General features: G+C 43.2%; 2 protein-coding genes across 3 annotated transcripts in view; one reads left to right on the top strand and one right to left on the bottom strand.

Moving 5' to 3' along the window:
- The window catches only part of lrig1 (leucine-rich repeats and immunoglobulin-like domains 1), a 39040-nt gene extending 30260 nt beyond the window's left edge, over window positions 1-8780 (top strand). The window contains exons 11-18 of one of the 2 annotated variants that reach the window (XM_042502651.2): window positions 200-271; window positions 425-588; window positions 1021-1374; window positions 2241-2522; window positions 4044-4478; window positions 5428-5562; window positions 5807-6094; window positions 6699-8780. In XM_042502651.2, coding sequence (XP_042358585.2) covers window positions 200-271; window positions 425-588; window positions 1021-1374; window positions 2241-2522; window positions 4044-4478; window positions 5428-5562; window positions 5807-6094; window positions 6699-6892 — 1924 coding nt within the window. In that variant the 3' untranslated portion in view covers window positions 6893-8780. Of the gene's footprint in view, window positions 1-199; window positions 272-424; window positions 589-1020; window positions 1375-2240; window positions 2523-4043; window positions 4479-5427; window positions 5563-5806; window positions 6095-6695 lie in introns of both variants that reach the window. The other variant, XM_042502643.2, reaches the window with a different exon arrangement.
- Window positions 8781-12498: 3718 nt separating this feature from the next.
- slc25a26 (solute carrier family 25 member 26) overlaps window positions 12499-19997 on the bottom strand; it is a 64351-nt gene continuing 56852 nt past the window's right edge. The window contains exon 10 of the mRNA XM_042511225.2: window positions 12499-13686. Coding sequence (XP_042367159.2) covers window positions 13587-13686 — 100 coding nt within the window. The 3' untranslated portion in view covers window positions 12499-13586. The remainder of the gene's footprint in view (window positions 13687-19997) is intronic.

Here is a 19997-nt window from a genome sequence, read left to right as displayed (position 1 = left end):
GAAATGGAATTCCTATAAGCTCTTTCACAGGCGTTTGTCAAATGAGGGCAGGGAGAGACGGAAAAGCTGGCATGACTCCTCAGACATACAGGCTTTAATATTTCCACCTTGGTTAAAAGTCAGATTCTTGCTAATGGAAGTGTGTATGTGGCTGTAATGTGTATACAGTTAATGACACAATGTGTGAATGTCCCAACAGGAACTTGGGAGAGAATGCTATCCGTTCGATTCAGCCTGATGCCTTCAGCAAAATGAAGAACCTCAAAACCCTGTGAGTTACGCTGATGCATTTACACTTCCCTACACATGCAGAAACAGCCACTTCAGTTCTTTTGGCATGTGCACACACTATCAGAACACATACTCTGTTACAGGTGCAATAGATGGGTTATGCATCACATGTACTCACTCTTCTCCTCTACAGTCTCATTCAGAGCGACAGCTTCCTGTGTGACTGCCAGCTCCACTGGCTGCCTGACTGGTTGGTGACACGTGGTCTGCAGGCAGGTGTCAATGCCACCTGCGCCCACCCGGAGAGCCTCAAGGGCACCAGCATCTTCCAGGCTCCGTCCAGCAGCTTTGTGTGCGGTGAGTAATGTGTGTGTTAATCTGTGTTTATGTGGGCGGGCGTGTTGTGCAAGAGGCGTTAAAGGCCGAGATGAGCCACACTGACAGCTTGGCGCTGTTCTGTTATTTACATAGTTGCACTTATTTGTTTGTGTGGTGTTTTTGTTTGGCTTTGCATTTGAACTCAGACATGCTAATGGCTCCTTATGTGTTTTATTTGCCTCTTTCTCATCCATTTATGCATAGCCAGCAGACACCTACTGAGAGACATTTGTGATGTTTGACGTTGGATCGTGATTTATGCTTCCAACTCAATTTGTCTTTTCTTTTTATCTCATCCCTCCAATAACTGTCCTCACTCCGGGGCTCCTTTTTTTCCTCTTCTTTTTTTTGCCTTTTCTCACTTTCTTTCTTCCTCCTACTCTTGCTTTTCTAATCACTCTCCAACTTCAGATGACCTTCCAAAGCCCCAAATCACCGTGCAGCCAGAAACTTCTGTGACAGTCCTTGGTAGCGATGTGCATCTAACCTGTACAGCTGCGAGCAGCAGCTCCTCACCCATGACCTTTGCTTGGCGTAAAGACCAGGAGTTGCTTCGCCACGCCGAGACGGAGAACTACGCCCATGTGCAAGCTCACCACCAAGGCACAACATCGGACATGCCAGGCGCAGGTGGAGGCGTGATGGAGTACACCACTATCCTGCACCTGCGGCATGTCACCTTCGCACATGAAGGCCGTTACCAGTGCATCATCACCAATCACTTTGGCTCCACCTATTCCAGCAAGGCTCGCCTCATTGTCAACGGTAGGTTGATTTTGAAAAGGTTAAAGACATTCATTAGCCTGTTTACTAACTACAACTGTATTGTTAAATACTGAACAAGAGAGTTGGGTCAAAGTTGTTGTAATCAGCATGATAGCAATTAAAATGTGAGGGAAAATGGAGGAATATTAGTGGTGGTTAGACAAGATTGACGACAATCACACTCCACATCTCTGTTGATGTGTGTATGATTACATCATTTCCACCAAATAAAATGCCTGTTTATGTTGCACTTATCTGAATCTCAACTGTCCCGTTTGACAGAGGAGCGATTGAGATTAGTGGCCATGCGGATTTTTCCTCTTTCACTCAAATAAAGTCTTCTCCCTTTCGCTTGGCTTCCATCTCTTCCAGGATGGTATTCGGAACAAATTGATTTATCTGCATGTCAGTGCTAACAGGGGCCATCTCCTCTGCGCTCTGTCACTCTGTTTTTTCTGCAAGTGGAGATTATTTATCTTTGACTTTGGTTTGCTGCCCAACTGTGCATCAGGCCTCTCGCTGCTTCTTCACTTGGTGCTGTAATGGCAGGATCGTTTTTTTTTTGCCTATTGCCTTACCTATAGAAGTTAGAATTGTGGCTAGTTAACAGAAGTTCACTGGTTCAAATGCCTGTACCAGCTGTGAAAGCGTGGGTAGGACCGAGTGTGTAATGCTCTGTAATCCTGAACAACTGCTGTCAATGTTCTTAACCCAAAACTGCTTCAACAGGATCAGCCTGCGCACGTGATAGTGTAGATCTGTATCACTAGAAATGAGGGAACTGCTTTAAATACATAAAGGTCAAAGGTGCTGATGCTGTTCTGCACAGACTATACAAAAGTAAATGGAGCCCCCTGTGTCCACAGTTCTCCCTTCCTTCGTGAAGACTCCCAGGGACAGCACCATCAGGACAGGCCACACAGCGAGGCTGGAGTGCGCCGCAGAGGGCCACCCAGCACCCCAGATCGCCTGGCAGAAGGACGGTGGCACGGATTTCCCTGCTGCCCGGGAACGCCGAATGCATGTCATGCCCGATGATGATGTGTTTTTCATCATGGACGTCAAGCCGGAGGACATGGGCGTGTACAGCTGCACTGCCAAAAACACAGCGGGCACCGTCTCTGCCAACGCCACCCTCACCGTACTGGGTAAGAGTATTTAAGCAATAATGCTGCTCATTTTTGACTTGTGCAGCGCAGTGTTGATAATTTCCCACATCCTCAAAAAAAACTTGGAAATAGCTTGGCGCTCAGATGGGAATTGGTCAATCTGAGGCTGCAGAATGAGAGGCTTTATATTTTTCTTTTCTCGGCAGCTGTGGCCTTGCTGCAGGTCAATGGCCAAAGGTCACAGTTGGGGGTCAAAGGGGGGATGGTGGGGAAGCAAGGGGGACTCACAGAGGGGTGTTTGTGAGGCATTCCCACCCCCCTTCTCTTCTCTCGGTGGGAGGGACAGTCATGGCTGCTTCACTGCAGGCCTCAGTGCTCCCAGTTTATTGGCTGTTTTACACTGGTAAATCAAACAAAATGGAGCTGTTCTCCTATAACTATCTCAGGACATAGATCATCTTTGTCCTCTGTCTTTGAACTGAGCAAAGCAGTCCCTTGTTGAGCAGAGCTTAAAAAAGTTGGGAGTTGGGGGTTTTCTTTACTATCACACAATAGTTAAAAGCCTCAAATCTCCCCTAAAGAGCTCAGAAGCATCAGTTTCTATACTTAACATAGTTGGACTGGTAGAGGCGGTATTCTAGCGACACATTTGCATATTGTGCAACTCGTGCGAGACTTGTTAGACTTCACAGCAGTTCAAGCTGAGTGCTAATCCACTCAGCAATGTAAAATATTGAAGCTAGCGACCATGCCTCTCAGCTGAATCTGTGATGTTTGGGTTTGAGAGACGGAGGGGAAGGAGAGGGGAAGGGTGGCTGCAGTCGAGGGGCCCCTGTCTGGAAAAGAGTGGCGGGGAAGAAAAATGGGAGCCAAAGAAGAACTGGAATGGTGGAGTTAGAAGTGTGTGGGGGAAGGTAGGCTTTAGAGAAAAGAAAGGGGGGGAGGGGGTGTAGTAGAAAGAGAAGGATTGATGGAGACGGAGAAAGTATTGATAGAAGAGAGAGGGCCAACTGAAGTGGGTTAAGTGAGATCTCTTAATCTGTGTATGTCCCACTGTGAGGGGAAGTGCTCAGTCTGAGAGAGGCCTGCCTCAACACACACACACACACACTGGTACACTCACATTCATTTCAATGTGCTCCATTCAGCAGAATGCAAAGTTGCCGGGGAAACAGTGAAATCATTGTTCTGAAGAGGATCCTGTCCCAAGAGAAATGTTGTTTGTGTGGTGTAATTCAGATGTATGATCCAGTGAACTGATTTCAGAACCTGTCAGCTTTGCAGATATGACCTCAGATGTATGACTGAGGCTTTTAGATGAGACCATCATCATGAGCTGAGCTAATCAAGCTTTCAGTATCAAACTCAGAACATCACACTTTGTGCCCAGTCACTCCAGCTGACTCATCAGCCTGTAACCAATACTGTGAACAAGCAGAAACCTGAGAACAGAAACTTTGATGTCACAGAATAACAGCAGAATAATAGAAATCACTCACCTCAGGAACACTGGAGTCGTCAAACTTTTGGTGAGAAATGTATCCTTCCTCTCCTCCACAGAAACCCCCCACCTGGCCCAGGACCTGGAGGACCGCAGCGTGGTGGTGGGGGACACGGTTGCCTTGCAGTGTAAGGCCCTGGGCAGCCCGCCGCCCCGCATCACCTGGCTGCGCAACGACCAGCCGCTGCGCCCCTCCGACAGACACCACTTCACCCCCGGGAATCAGCTGCTGGTTATCGGGTCTGCGTTGTTGGAGGATGCTGGCCGCTACACCTGCCTCATGTCCAACACCCTGGGCACGGAGCGCGCTCACAGCCAGCTGGTGGTGACTCAGCGCCGCAGCACCTGCACACCGCCGGCAGGGCCCAGCACGGTCACTATAGGAATCATAGTCATCGCTGTGGTGACTAGTATTGTGGTGACATCGCTGGTGTGGGTGTGCATCATCTACCAGACCAGAAAGAAGAGCGAAGAGTGCAGTGTTACCAACACAGGTGATCACAGATTGATGTTGGATTATTTTAGGCGATCTCACAGGAGCTAGCTAAAAACATAAGATCGAAAATTTGCTGTGTTCTGGATTGCACATGTTTTCTTTTTTACACTCTTAATTTCTCAAATTATAATCCCCCAGAAAGGAAAAAAAACCAAAACATTTCAGTACGTACTGCAACCGCCCTTACACATTTTGCACTGTTGCATACAGCATTCATACAATTGATAGACACTACCTGGTCACAACATTGCGTATTTAACTTTGACCCTTTTGCTCATATATCTGTTGCTGTCTGTAGAGCGAATTTTAAGTAAAAAGAAGAAGCATGCAATTTGAAACACAGCAGATCTTCACATTATCATTACTTATACATTACTTTGGAGATGAAACAAAATGCAATTCGCTGAGTTTGCTAGGGACGAAGGTCAACCCTTAGAGCTCTGGTGATGTTACATTGCGATGTATGTAGTTTTAATTTTAAAGTTACATTGTAGATTGTTTGTGATTGACTGGTGGATTGATTATAGTCATTGCGGCTTCTGTCAGCGGTCGATGAGCTGTCATCTGTCTGCGGCTAAGTCGTTGTGATGGATCTTTTACTGCACAGAAACTGTGAATCAGAATAGCCAGAAAAGCATGCTGGCATGCATACTGCAAAATGTGTCTGGATGCATTATTGGCATACTGCTTTAACATACCATATAATTGGACATACTAAACAGGGTTGGAAATGGACTTTTTTGTTTGCCTGCCACTGTGGCTAGTGGGTTCCAAATACTACCAGTCATTCAGTAGATTGCCTTTGTTTTATCGGCTGGTAAGTGAAGAAAAACAAGCAGCTGGCACACTAAATAGTATGGTAGTATGGGTAATATGTTAGTATGACTGCACTGATTGTTCTAGCCCTGGTTGTAATGTCCCGTGTTTGGCTCTGTCATCTCTCTCAGATGAGACGATAGTTCCTCCAGACGTACCCAGCTACCTCTCCTCCCAGGGTACGCTGTCCGAGCGGCAGGATGTGTGCATCCGCGTGGAGGCCGGCGGTGGACCTCAGCCCAACGGACACATCGTAGACACCACAGGTACCTGACAGTTCAGCCTCTGCTCGGCCTGCCAAATGTTTATGCTCCCCAGCAGTTTCACCCACATCCCATGAGCAAAGCTGGTGCTGTTGCATAACGATGAAAGGAGCACCGCTGTGTGCGAAGGCCTGCTCAGCATCAGTAATAATTGCAGCAGACACCCTAACCACAGTGTTGACACACAGTTGTTGATTTTCTGTCTCCAAATCATTTATTTTTTCTCTCCCTGCCTGCGTGCTTGCAGGTTTCGACGGCGCAGTAGTGTGTACGGATTGTATGGAGAACGGCAGCAGCTACTCCAAAGACTCCGACTACCTGACACATGGGTTTGGCAACGCTGGAGGCACGGAGTACCAACAACACTCGGTTCCTCCACCCTACTCTCATTGTCATACAGGGGAGCTGCACGACGCAGGGCCACACTCACCTCCGCTCTGCAACGGGACACCCAATGGGATTCGAAAGGACATGCAAGGATCCACGTTTCCCAAAAACCACAATACGTTCCAGCTGAGCCAACATGACAGAAAGGGTAATTGTGAATTTAAATGTACTTTAAATGCTTTAAGTTAAGTTTGTAGCCCTCAGAATCTACACAAAAACTGCTTACAAATGCCAATGGCATGATCCCATAAACAAAAACATTAATTCATCCAGTAGGCTTTTTAAAGCCCCAAACTTTCTCTGTTTTTCTGCATCAGTAATATCAGGTGATACCATCAGAAACTATTTGGAATTAAGGAACCGTTGTCAAGGCAAATTTCTTTGAACATCATTGCTGATGGATTGGCTTCTACCAGAATGTGACAGTGTGTCATAGTTGCGTGCCCAGAACCCCTCAGGATATCTCTCTGAAAACACTGCAGAGAAGCACTGAGTTCTCACTGCTGCCAAACTCCTGCAGTTGCACGTCTGGGCCTGTTCTAGGATTCAGACTCTTTAGCGAGAAATAATAACAGTGGAATTGGCCTCCGAATACCAATTCTCACCTCCGCACGTCAACAAAGCCCTATGCATACATTCCACTGCCTGTGAATCCGAAAGCTGACTGCATATTTGCCTACATACATGCCGTGTCACTGATTTTGCCTGTTTTTTTCCCTTTCCTCCACCTTCTCTTCTGTGTTCATCAGCAGGTAGACAAACGCCGGCGCGCTCCCCATCACAGGAGGACTCCTTCCACAAACCCGTGAAGCTGGCTGGCGTCACAAGCCACGGCCGACTCGACAATGACTGTGAGCCTGAGCTCAGACAAACTCTGCTGTCCAATGGACACACCCTTAGAGCCTCTCAAAATGAGAGCACCCCCCTAAGGAGAGCCAGCGACTAGCAGGCACCCAAAAGTGGACTCGCAGTAGCTGAGTGGACTTTTAAAGTTTTTTTGCACTGGGAAATAAACTGCTACCTCATATCGAGGCGATGGATCCTGAGCCTCCTGGATCTGGACTGAAAGGGAGCACCAGGAAGGTACAAGGCAGGGGGCATCCGGAGTTTGAAGGTGGAGCTTGTGTGGGTGGCGTCCCATCTGAGCGTTATCAGCTGTACATAGTTAAAAACCTTCGTTTGGGAGGTGACCAATAAAAATTCTAGCTCCAAAAAATGTGACTTGCATTTGAAGCATGTAAATGTAGGGAATCTTGTACAGTATATTGTATGTGCAGGGGAAAAAGAGAAATATACCTTTGGACATTTGACTGTACATAAGAGTTTTCTTATATTATATATTATATAACTTTTACAAAAGAGTATTTGAATTTATGTGCATGACAAAGAAAGGAGTGATGGTATTTTTATTTTTCTTCAAAAAGCAAAAACAAAACAAAAAAACAGCCTTTTTCAGCATTTACCAACATTCAGCTGCGGTGCCTTAATGCATGATCAAAGAGAACTCAACTTGTAATAGCATTTATCAAGAGACTTTTTGTGAGATCCTGGTACACTCTTTATAGCAAACAAAACGAACACTTGATTGCACTTGAATGTTTTTTTTGACAAACCATGGCCTTACAGAAACACAGTTCACATTCATTGTTATTGTATGAAGGAAGAGCTTCGATGTAATGATTTTGGTACGTCAGATGGTTCAGGCTGGGATATTTGTGGGTGGTCCATTAAAGCACTTTTATATTCACATCACAGAGAAGCAGATAGTGTACATGGTATCTGCCGACAGGAATGCAGGAATCTCCTCTGTTTGAGGAGACTTTCCACCTTCTTTAACACGGTAAAATTGACAGTACATACTGTACCATCAAGGCTCTTCCACCTGTTTCACAACACAAGTTACTGCGAAGCTGCTCTGATGTAATTGGGAGAAAACAGTCTTCTCTGTACTCTGATTAGTTTCTTTATTTGTCCAAGAAAGTGACTTTGGCACATGTTCGCAACCGAATGTGGTTAAATTGAGGCGTACAGCTGCTTTTATACGCTGTTAAAACCAGTAATGATCTCTCAGTATGGACAGCCTGCCATGTGCTCTTGGTCACATCCATTATGAAATCTAAAGCGAAGTGCACACTAGCACTGACCTTTAATTGGCTGAATGCTTAATTGTAACATTCTTATGCTATGAATTCAAAAAAAAGGTTGAGAATCAGGGAGAATGGTGTTTTATTGTGTTACTGCTGTAATGTGCCTCAGCATCCACCGTCGTGCATTCGCAGGCTAATGGCCAGTATTCTGCGTCCGTCACATCCCCACAGTGTAACAATAACGTTCTTATCGACGCTACAGTTGAATAATGTTTGAGGTTATATAAAAAAAAAGGTTCATGCTGTGAACAGTTGGAAGCTAGTGAAATAACCAAACTTGGAGGATTAATGCAGTCAGATGCTCCCCGGACTGTCACAATCCCTGGATACACTGGGTCACAATTCACGAGAGTAGTTACATTGTCTAATGTACGCACGGCCTCGTCTGAACTGCGTTCTGTTACCAGTGGCCTTATCGGGTAAGCTGGAGGACACGCTCCTCTGGTTACACCTGATAGCACCTATCAAAGATGATTTTACCAGCAAGACCAATCAGAGATCTCGGCTGGAAAACCAATCCCAGTGTAGCAGGTAAAAGGGACAAGAAGGAGAGACGTGCAGTTCAATGTTCTTCTGAGTAATTTATTGAAACAAACTGTCCGAAACCGTTGTACCAATGTCAAAGCTGAAACCGTGAAGTGTCTAACATGGCATTGAAGTGTCTAATAAAATCACATTTTGCTATTATTTAAAGTGTTTTGCCTGTTTTCTTGCCTGCATGCAACAAAATGACAATCACAAACAGCTGAGTTAGCATTTAGCGGGACTCACATGTCACAGCGCTCACGGAGAAGCCATCAAGTCACGGAGCATGCACGGAGACGTGAAATCCAGAGACCTTGATCTTCAAAGCGGTGAAGTCGCTTGTGCCTGGACCACAAACACACAGACACACAAAGCTAATCTTCCAAGCAGGAATGTGTGCTGGCTCCCTGAAGCTCCAAAGACAGCAGGCATATCTTTTCCTTCTGCGGGCTGTTTAAAATATTTGCTATTGAGTCGGGGCGGACTGAGGTCAGCGGATGGCCAGAATGTGCATTCCAGATGGATGTTTGTCACAGGATGATTGACATGCTACCGGCTGTGGCCTCCACCAATCACACGCTGACCATTGTTGGCCAACAGCTTAGTGACAAGCATGACAAACACTCCCACCTGTGAGGCCATCCATCTCCTGACAGGATTTACCCAAAGTCCTCAGTTTTACCTGCAAGGACAACGCTGCTAATCAGCTGAACACAAGAGGGGAAACGACTCGTGTTATGGCTAACTGTTCCTGCGTATGTTTTTTCAATGATTCCTTCAATAAGCCGTTATTACAGAAGACTTTTTGACTTTACACAGGAGGAACAGCGCAGGTGTAAATAATAAAACTACTGACGGCTGCTTTGATTTCAGGCTCCAGGTTCTGTGCGTGCTGAATCACCGTCTCGCTCACTGAAGCACTTCAAGGGAACAGAGCCATTGTTACTGTTATTAGCAACATCTGTGCTTTTCCTACTGTGACAAGTCAAAAAGTCTGCTGTGAGAAAGACCATCAGACTTGGAGAAATGATTTGTTCATATTGTAATAATTTTTTTGGGGATACATGACTGAAGAGCGGAAAGCATCTTGTACAATTGGATTGTGTAGAAGAAAACATCTCTTTACTGCAGATGCACAAGAAAATACATCATATCCTAAACATACCAACCACAAAATAAATCCCTGAGAAATCCACCAATTTAGAACATTCATACATTTAACTCCAACCATTGTTGCACCTCAAACCTGTAGTTATGTAATAATTAATCAGCTTTGTTTTCATATACGGATCATTTCCTGTGCAAAGCCAGATGCAATTACATCTGTAGTTTATATTATATCGTCACAAATACCAGAGGCGTGACCAAGTCATTGTTTCACAAGTCACAAGTAAGTCCTAATTCAAGACAGTTAAGCTTCAAGTCCTAAACTTTAAGTTGAGTACTCCACCAAATGTATTGCCATTTTAACAACGGAACAAAAAAAAAAAACATAAATCATGAATGCTTTTTAAAATTTGTACTTATTTGTAAAAACAAATTTATTGGAAGTTGTTGTGTCTCCGTCTGTAATTTCAGACCCGTGTGTTTTTCATACTGCAATTTGTGTTTTGTTTCTCCTTTTTTTTTTTTTGAACAACTACATAGTTTTTGGACACAAAGTAAAGTATCTTTTACATGATTTTCCAAGTGGTGCTTTGTAATATAACATCAGTTCTTCATGGTTCTCTTCTGCAACGTGATTGGATGCTGTCAGATTGATTCAAACAAAGTAGATCTGGGGAATGAAGCGTCGACTAGGAATTAATACCATCAACATTATAGGAAATGGTGAAATTAATTGATTTGTGGCAAACTTTTTAACAAACATATTTTAAACATTTCACCTTTTTAATCTGTTGAATCTATAAAGGCTCAAGTCCAAGTCACGAGTCATTAATGTTAAAGTCCAAGTCAAATTTTCAAGCCTTTTTTGATTTTGTCGAGTCCAAAACAATCAAACTTGTGACTTGAGTCTGGCTCAAGTGACTTGAGTCGCCTCTGACAACTACTGATAATTAAATTAAGACAAATCACACACAAAAAACATTTTCCCCACTCCATCTAGTCATACAGATGATTGTGGTTTAAGGCCTCAGCACTTGGCAAATAATCAAATCCATTTGCACAGCTTGATACCACAAGTGGAAAATACCCTTAGGTTATGTGCACTAAAACTTAAAGTAGTTTCCCAGATTAGGAAATGGCATTGAATGCATGAGAGTAACCGAATAAATCTGACTGTGTGCAATTTATCTGCAGTTAGTGGTACAAACTCATACTTCACAGTGACAGCACCTTTTAATGCATATTCTCAAAGGATGTATGTTGTATGTTTTTGTGTAATAGGCTCTTGCCGAGATTTAGATAAGAAGATTGATACCACTCTCCAGTCTGCGTTGTCAATATGTAGAGCAGCCTGTTGGTTTAGCATAAATAAAACCATGGAAAGCTGAGCTAAGCTAAGCTAACACAATGCTATGGCTGCAGCGCACTTTAATTTAATTAATTAAATTCATTTAAAGCGCGCGAGCCGCTACTTAATATGCGAATGGTAAATGGGAGATAATTATTATTTCTGCTGCCGTCAAACAACAGGTAAACATACCAACAGCGTCACTGCGGTCGTCTGAACACTGACAGGAACAAATCTTCTCTCCGACCTGTTTCTCTGTGCACGAGTAACAAAGCACGCGCACCTGCGCAGCTGATATGAATTAAATTAGCGCGTGCCGGCATCTCTCTCCACTGCGTCACCGGAAGCCGGAAGTTTGACGCATTTTACGCGCTTTTCATGCTTCTTTTTAGTTGTTGTTGTGAATTTTGGCTGTGTTCATGCATATGGCTTGCATTTTAGCAAGATAGTGCATTTTTGTTAAATCCGGGAATTTCCAGCTCAGCTTCTACAATAAGTATAAAATACACTGTGTAAACAAAATTGTTACATTCATACTGTTACCTGCAAAAAAGTGCGCCAATGAAACCCAGTCAAACTGCAAATGTTTGATCCCACAGCCATCAAATCATAACAAATATGCGTTGTATTATTTCTGGGTGTCATTCTAGGCTTTTGCCTTTGAATTTGTAATTTTTGCGATTTTCCACCTGATGATGTCATTTTCACCATATTTGGCATATGGAGAAAATATATGCTATTTCCACTAGTTCAATTAGTCATAATTAATGCTGTTGCAAATCATTAACATATCACATATGTAATAATCAAAAAACACAACAAAAAAACGACTTTGCATGTAGTATATTGAAAAGATATTATTTTTTTTTTTGTGAAATGCTAAAAATAAATGAATATTTAATATTTACGATTAGGACTGATGTTGATAAAAAAAAACTCAATGAAAGTAGAAAATTATATTAATTTTAAATATTTTTTATAGCTTAATTCTGAAGTAAAGTATTTGCACAAAAAATAATAATATATATAAATCAATGTTGCTGCTTATCATTGAAATATCCTAGGCTGTAATAAAAAAAAAATCTATTTAGCATGTAGTATATTGAAAATAATAAACAAAAACCTGACATTTAAAGGGTTAAAATTCTTAAAATTAATGAATATTTGATATTTATGATGAGTTCTGATATTGAAAATATCAGAATATAGACACTTCACAGTTTCAAAAATAATGAAATCAATTAAAGTTGAAAATTATATCAATATATAATAATTTTCAAAGCTTCATTCTGAAAAGCCCATTTGTGTGCAGAGCAATATGTGTGTATAATAATAAAGCGGGCCCCAAGTGTTAAATTAATCGGCTCATCGCTGCCCTCTGTTGAGCTATTTAACTTACATAATTCTAAAATAACAACAAAAGAATAAAAAAGAAAATAATCTTTTAATTTACGACTTAACACTCACCATATAGTCACAAGAGTGGTATTCATTTTCTTATCTAAGCCTTGGCAAAAAAGCCAACAAGTAACTCAAATTACAATAACAATCAGTATCTTTTTAGCACTTGCGAGCATCTTCGTTTGATGGAGGAGTGAATGGATGTTCTCTGAAAACTAAATCTACTCGTGTATCACCTGCTTTTTTGATTAACAAAAGGTTTGTTATTATTATCAAACTATCTTTGGATAAGCCCACCATTTCACATCTGAGAGTCAGAAATCCTCATCAGCTCAAATATAGTCAATCAATCATCCAACCAAGCTTACAAACAAATAAAAACATTTCACAATAAACACAAAATAAACCCTAAACTGTAATACAAAAAACAAAAATGTGCAGGACACCTGAGGCTCCCAATAAAACTAAAGCCTTGCTAATTTAACAAAGCTCTATTGTTGTCAGCATCTTAAGTATAAAATTAAAGCTCTTGCAGGTGGATGAGATCAGTTGTGCTTCAGCGGGAGATATATTACTGCGTCTCTCCCTCGGTGGCTCTTTAACACAGGTGGCCAGGCTTATCAGAGAGAAAAATATGGCTAAAACACTAAAATGATCATGACACCACGTAAGAGGAAGCATTAGAGGGCAGCCTGCAGAGATTCAAATCACAAAACCTCACCTCAAAGCATAAAAAGAGACAGTCTTTAATACCATAACTCAATGATTCTCTCTCACACACACACACACACACACGCACACACATACACTGGACAGTAACAATGCTTCATAGCTAGCCTTGTGTGACAGGGTGTGGCTCTAATTCACCAAACCGCTGGTGAAGTGTGAGCTCAGGCTGTTGAAACTCAGGGCACAGATGAGCAGGAATGCAGCGCTGCGGGTAATGCGATCAGGCTCATGGATGACTCTTCCTCCTCAAGCACCAGGTGTTTCTGGCTTCCCGAGGCCCAGCAGCACGGAGGCCCTCCAGGGGACGAGGGTGCTACTTCCAGAGACGCTTCCCTTGCTGTTGCTCCACCACATCAGAGCTGAGGACAGTCACAGAGGACGAGCTAATACAGCAAAGAGCGGCGGACCTTCTCATAGGCTCCCAGGAAGATGAAACCTCCCACACTGATGAAGGTAATCCTCGGTATGCTTCCTGCAAACAGACTGCAGAAAAAAGAAGACAAAGAGTGATACATGTGATAAATTGCAAAATCACTATTATTAAAAAAATGCAAGCAAGTCAGTTTATAAGAGATGTTTTAAATTTTCTGATTATCACAGTTTTGTAAAATGGTCTTCTCATAATACAGCTAAGGCCAATATAGTGGTGGAAGAATCAACACACCTTCATTTTACCTGTTTATTCTAGTCTCTACTGGTCCTGAGCCTTTTTTTACAGCAGAACTCAAATGTGCATTTTTTTTAAGTTGAACTGTGCAAATTTAAAGCGAACACTTAAATCTATCATTGTGAACCGCACAGTCATAGATAATCATACCAGATGATCCACATCATGCACACACATACAAACTGGAAATGAAATATCATTTCGATGTTTTCCACAATAGCAGTTACAGACTACAGGTTACAACAAGGCTAAAAACATGGCGGCGGTGACGTTTTTCAAAGCAACTCGTCCGGACATAATTGAGACACAATGTGCTTTTATTGTTTGTTTTTTTTTTACGTTTGAATTCTGGTCAGTATTTGCTTCAGTTATTTGGGAGAAGAGTGCAACACCTTTTCCGGCAGTGTTTTGTGGACTATAATGCACCCAAACTTTTCATCGGCCTGAAGGTCAGCAGATAGTGACTGAATTTTCCTTTTTGTGTGAACAATCGCTTTAATTCATAACTAGTTTGAACTAGTTTGATGAGGTCCTTAAGTCCACTACAACAAATGTGTCTGAGCTGACAAATACGTGTTAGACTTTGCACAAAATGTTTGGAATTTCTTTGCCACATGCACACACCTCTTCTACAGGGAACAGGCCGACTACAGGCTGATTTTTTTTTTTGTTCTTGGAAAGTTACACTCATTCCTCCAAAGTCTGTGTGCTGCAGCTTTAATTATCTCCATAAAGAAACCCTGTGAACAGAGCTGAGGGCAGCTCAGACTGTATCAGGTATCGCTCCAATGATCGACAGTATCTGTGAATGATTTACGGCACCTTCGTGGAAGCGGGGCCTCGTGTTCGGGTGCAGAGGGTCCATGGGAGCGGGTCGAGCATGAGGCCTTGTTGGTGGAGCCATTTTACAGAGAGGGAGACAGGCCCGAGTTACAGCCAGAGGCCCAACAAGAAGCTGTTGACGTTGCGGGGGTCAGAGGATGTGATGAGCCATGAGAGAGTCCCTGTCTCCCAAGAACCAACCCCCCCCTCCCACCGTCCCCGATACACACAGCTGTTTTTGGGATTAGGCTTCAAGCCCCCACCCTGAGGCCTCCCCTGAGCCCCCACTCTCCCTTCTCTCTCTCTCTCTGTGCATGACTGATGGCCGGATGACATTCACATATGTCCCTCTGCTGTCCATCCATCCATTTCTCTCTGTCTCTCCGTCCAGCGACGGCCCCCTCAGCTGGCTCAGTTGTTTGGGGATTTCTCCTCCGTCTTCTTTTCTTGCTGCGTCATCCACTTCTCAGACACGTGCTCACTTCATCCCATCCTGTTCGTCTGCCTTTTAGTGTCTCACTCGCTCCTTTTATTTTCCCCATTTCTCTCTGCCTGTCTCTCCCTCGCTGTGTATTTGCCTACCAACACCTTCCGTCTGCCAGCACGCCCCCGCGCTCACATGGTCTGGCTCCAGCCGAGCCAGATGTAACGGATGAAGAGTATTGTGTGTTTGTGGATGTGTGCCTGTGTGTGTGAGAAGAAACACACAAAATGTCTGTCTGCATTCACCATCTGCGTGGGTCTTTGTGTTTTAGTACTTGTGTTTCTGTCTGTTTTAATTTTTGGGAAAACATTTGAGATGTAATAAAACTCGGTTTCAGTCAGCTGAATTTGTGCCGTTACTGTAAAGAAGCTTTTCCTTGGGTTCCTCGATGGGTTTTTTGTTTTGTTTTTTAATATATTCTCCTTTTATTTTTTAAAATTATTTTACAAAATAACTACAAAATGACAACCCCTCCCTTCATTCTTTTTGGCCCCCTTGCAGTTTCGAGGGAATGTCCCTGTCCCTTTAAGAGTCCAGTGTTTGTCGCTGCGGTGCAGCTTGTGTCTCGGTAACCTGGATGATCAGTGATTTTCTGAGTATGTACTTTTCGTTGTCTGCATGTCTTTTGAGGTGGATTACCCTTCATTAATAAATGAGCCATGTTGACTTTTTGCTCGCAGGGCTTTTGTGTGACTGAAGTAAGGTCCACACTTGTCTCCGTTCTCTCTGAGCGGGGCAGAGAAACACCGTGCATTACAGCTGAATGTAAAACAACAGACTCTCACACTGAGGTGATATTAAACCTGTAAGTGCCTATAAGTTCAGTAAATAACATAAATAAACAGTCTCATGGTGCGTTTTTGTTTACGGTGCATGGTGTTTTGGGCGGGCGGTGCTCAGCAGCTGCTCTTAAGTTCAGCAGAGAGGTGAGACAGACAGCTTAGTAGAGCGAAGGTGACGAAGGCTGCGCTCCGTGTTGCTTTGCCCGAGAGGAAAAACATCTGTTTGACAGCTGACATAAAACAAAGAATTGGATGCACTATAAGCTAAATATTCCCGATCCCAATCATTCAAAAAATGCCTTGATCAGCACCCTATCCGATCGGCTCAGGACATCCCTGATTATTAATGTTATTATTTACACCTTTTCCTACTGTAACATGCTAAAATGTCTTCCATAAAAAGGCCTACAGCTACAACAATCACGGAAAAATGAACATGTGGCACCAAAGTTACCTGAGTCATCAGTCATTTTAATTTCTTTACTTGCAAACTATGTTGTCTTTCTTTTTTTAAATTGTGGCATCCTGTATTGATCTTATTTCAGTGCACTCCATGACCTTTTGCGATGATTCATTTAATGTTCTCCTGCCAATCAAAGGAACCTGACATTGCTCCGGATAAAAGTGGAAAGTGGAGCTTGATAAATTTAAGATTTGGTTCACAAACTCACTGCCTCACTCTTGTGAACTGCAAAGCTGTACAAAGTGCCAAGCATGTCAGGGATCTCTCAGCCACCCCAACTATTCACACAACTCCAGGTTTCACAATGCCCCGGCCTGGATCGAGTGTTTTTTAAAAGATGGCCGGTGAAGGGTTTGTTGTATGTGAGCCACAAAGAGAGTGTATGTGTCAGAGAGAGAATCCAATCGTGTTTGTGTAAGCACGACCTGGTGTTAAGGCTCTGACTGAATACTGAGACATTACTCGGAGGTTGTTGTCCTGCCCTTCAGTGTGCTCTTTCCATCTCAGCACAGCCTCCTCTCACCATCTGCTGAAACATGAGCCACAGGCCCGCTGAAGGAGATCCAAAGCTAATCAAAATCCATGCATAGAGAGAAAAACCTGTACACTTCGCAGCTGGACAGCTAAACAACAACACAGTAGAGGCAACACATCCTGACATATACCACTCTGTCTTCTAATGTGATGGTCCTGATTGCCGGTCGTGCGAGGAATGACCTCATTTTAAAGTCAGTGCTCTTGTTTTGTCTCACCTCTTGACTACTGTTACATTTCCTGTCTGGGATCAGGCCCACCTGTGGACTCTGAGACGTTAGAGCAGAGCCAGGAGCTCAAATGTTCCCCCTCGGCTCCCCCAGGTGCCGTGACTCACTCTGACATCACAGCCTGGCCAGCCACTGAGAGCTGTCATCCCCCTGTCGTGGGCCAATCAGCTCTCTTGAGGAATCGGACTAAATATAGTTTCAAGGCACGACAGAAGAGTACAGAGAACAGTGGTGAACTCAAAGAAGATTTGTTGGCTACAGTTAAAGCTGATGCTCTTGAAGAAGAAAAGAGTGGAAATTTTCTAATGTAAATGGTTTCTGGCACCTGTGTGGGAGTAGGAACGATACTCAGGTTATAAGAAACGACCTTTATTAGTTTTGAAACGTTGTCATAGGATAAATTCAAAAGACAGAAATCATTTCTACCACGTGTGGGTCTTCATCAAAACTGAGGAAGATACTACGGTTTGATGTTTCACACATTCCTTCAGTTGGGGGTGGGTCTACTTGAATTTCTGGGACAAAAGGTGGATAATAATTACAAAAGTCAAGTCAAAAACACAGATGTTACAGCACTTTCCCTAAAAACATCACGCACAGGGTCCCTACAGCTTAAGGTACGGTACATTTAAGACTTTTTAAGACCTTTCAGTGTCACTCTGACTAAAACTTAAGACCAATTTTATAATAACCAAAACTGAAGAAAAACAAAAAACATGAACCGACATCAATTACTTAGGGTTAGGGACAGCAGATCCTCTGCTGAGTGTCCTGGCCAGAAACAAGATATGAGTGTTGTTCGTTCCACTGTCCCAATCTGTGTGACGTTAATGTGAAAGGCATTTGGTAATTAAAAAAAAAAAAGATGTCACCAATTATTATGAGATCCTACAATGCAACTTGGGATCATGCAAGATGACCACTGCTCAACCCAGTTTAATTTTGGCAAGGTACTGGAAACATCAAAAAGTCCAAACACTTACATCTATGCAGTCTTTCACTTAATTCGGAGCTTATGGTCTGTCATTTTTAAGCCTTTTGAAAAATGATTTGACATTTTGACATCATTTAAAGTACTAGTATGTAGGATTTAGTGGCATCTAGACGTGAGGTTTCAGAACTGAAACTTCTTCCCGTGCGCCAAGCGTGTAGGAGAGCTATGACAGCCAACCTGAAAACGCAAATTGTCCTATTGAGATACATTGTTTTGTTTGTCCGTTCTGGGCTACTTTAGAAACAACATTGAAGATTTTGTAAGTATAGATGGCTCATTCTGAGGTAACAAAAACACAATTCTAATTTTCAGCTGATTATATAAAAATGAAAACATACTTATTATAAATACTATAACTCTTCTACAAACTGATCCTTTAAGGAATTATTTTTAGATTAATGAATTCAGTTCTTTTAGCGAATCTGTGGGGACCCTGACCCACACAGTGAAGGACACAGAAGTTCATTTGGCATTGGGGCTTTCCTCGGGCGCACTGCACATCTTTTCCACAATGCCCCTTTGTAAGTCAAGAAATACTCTATATTTTGCCTCACTGTCAGAAGTGCTCACATTGTTCAGCCTAATTTCTCACAGTGGAAAACAAGGATTCCTGATGCCACAGAAGTACAATAAAGGTTTACCACAAACTTCCAGAGCCTCTGTTTTGTTGTGTGTATGTGGTACAAACATGTCATTTGTTTACTTTTCCTCCATTTTGGTTTATGTGAGGCACAAAGCAGACACAGCCCCGAGGACATGCTGCTTATTAGATCTTGTTTTGACATGATTCCTGGTGCAGTTTGGTTACCGAGAGGAGGCCCGGTGTGAGCTCCACTGCTCTCTGCTAACCCGGGGTCTCTGGGGCATGGCACACACATGGAAGCACTTTAGAGCTTCACTACACTGCAATTGGGCCTATTACCATAATTACAGCTTTAAAGCTCCAGCAATTTGTATCAGGCATGCACCAGCGCAACCACCAGGCCTTTGGCCCTGCGGAGCAACAGCCCCCCCCCTTTTTACTTTCTACACACTTTCCTTTGTGTCTGCATTTCATTCTCTGTGTCACTCTCTTTCTTCTCAATCTCCACCTTCTCTGGTTACATCAGTATCGGGGGAGAAAAGAATTTTTTAGGAGTTCATCATGTTGTACAGCTTACGGTGCATGCTCTCCAGGCTGCACTGAGGCAGCTGGTCCCAGAGGAGAGTTGGAGGAGATAGAGAGGGATGGAAAGAGAGAAAAAACATCAAAGGTTGCTGTGTGGTGCAGAGGTGGGGGACTGGCATCAAAGCGCTCCCCTGTACATTACCACTTGGTTACTGTTGCAGCTGGGAGAGTGGGATTTGGGCTTTTCCATAGGGGCCTGCCAACTATCACCTCATCGAGATTGTGCAGTAGTCTCAAACATGATCCTTATTAAAATCGAAGGTTGGCTTATTACTGATGCCTGAAAGCAGTTTGTAGGGAATCACCCTTGGCTCATATTAAACACAAAGCTGAAATGTAATTTGTCTCTGATTAGATTCCAATGCTGCAGCCTACACAAACAAACAATAACACAGTGTTTTGTGTTTGCGAGTGTGTGTTTGTGAGACAGAGAGAGAGATGTCCCACTGGTGTTTGGCCCAGTCCCAAACCAAATCTGTTATGAGCATTAAGCCGAGGTGCATCCTAACTAAATGATGGCGGCTTGTACACAAGCGGGCCAATTATTCACCGCTGCTGAGGGTTTGTTTAAGTGCTGGCAGCCCTCTGCAGACCCATTAGACCTGGCCTTTTGTCCGGTGCGTATCATAAACACATCAAAACACTCAAAT

This window comes from Plectropomus leopardus, chromosome 2 (genome assembly GCF_026936395.1).
Source record: "Plectropomus leopardus strain MGB_pleo_1.0 chromosome 2, ASM2693639v1, whole genome shotgun sequence".
NCBI lineage: Eukaryota > Metazoa > Chordata > Actinopteri > Perciformes > Serranidae > Plectropomus > Plectropomus leopardus.
This window is presented reverse-complemented; position numbering and strand designations above follow the sequence as displayed.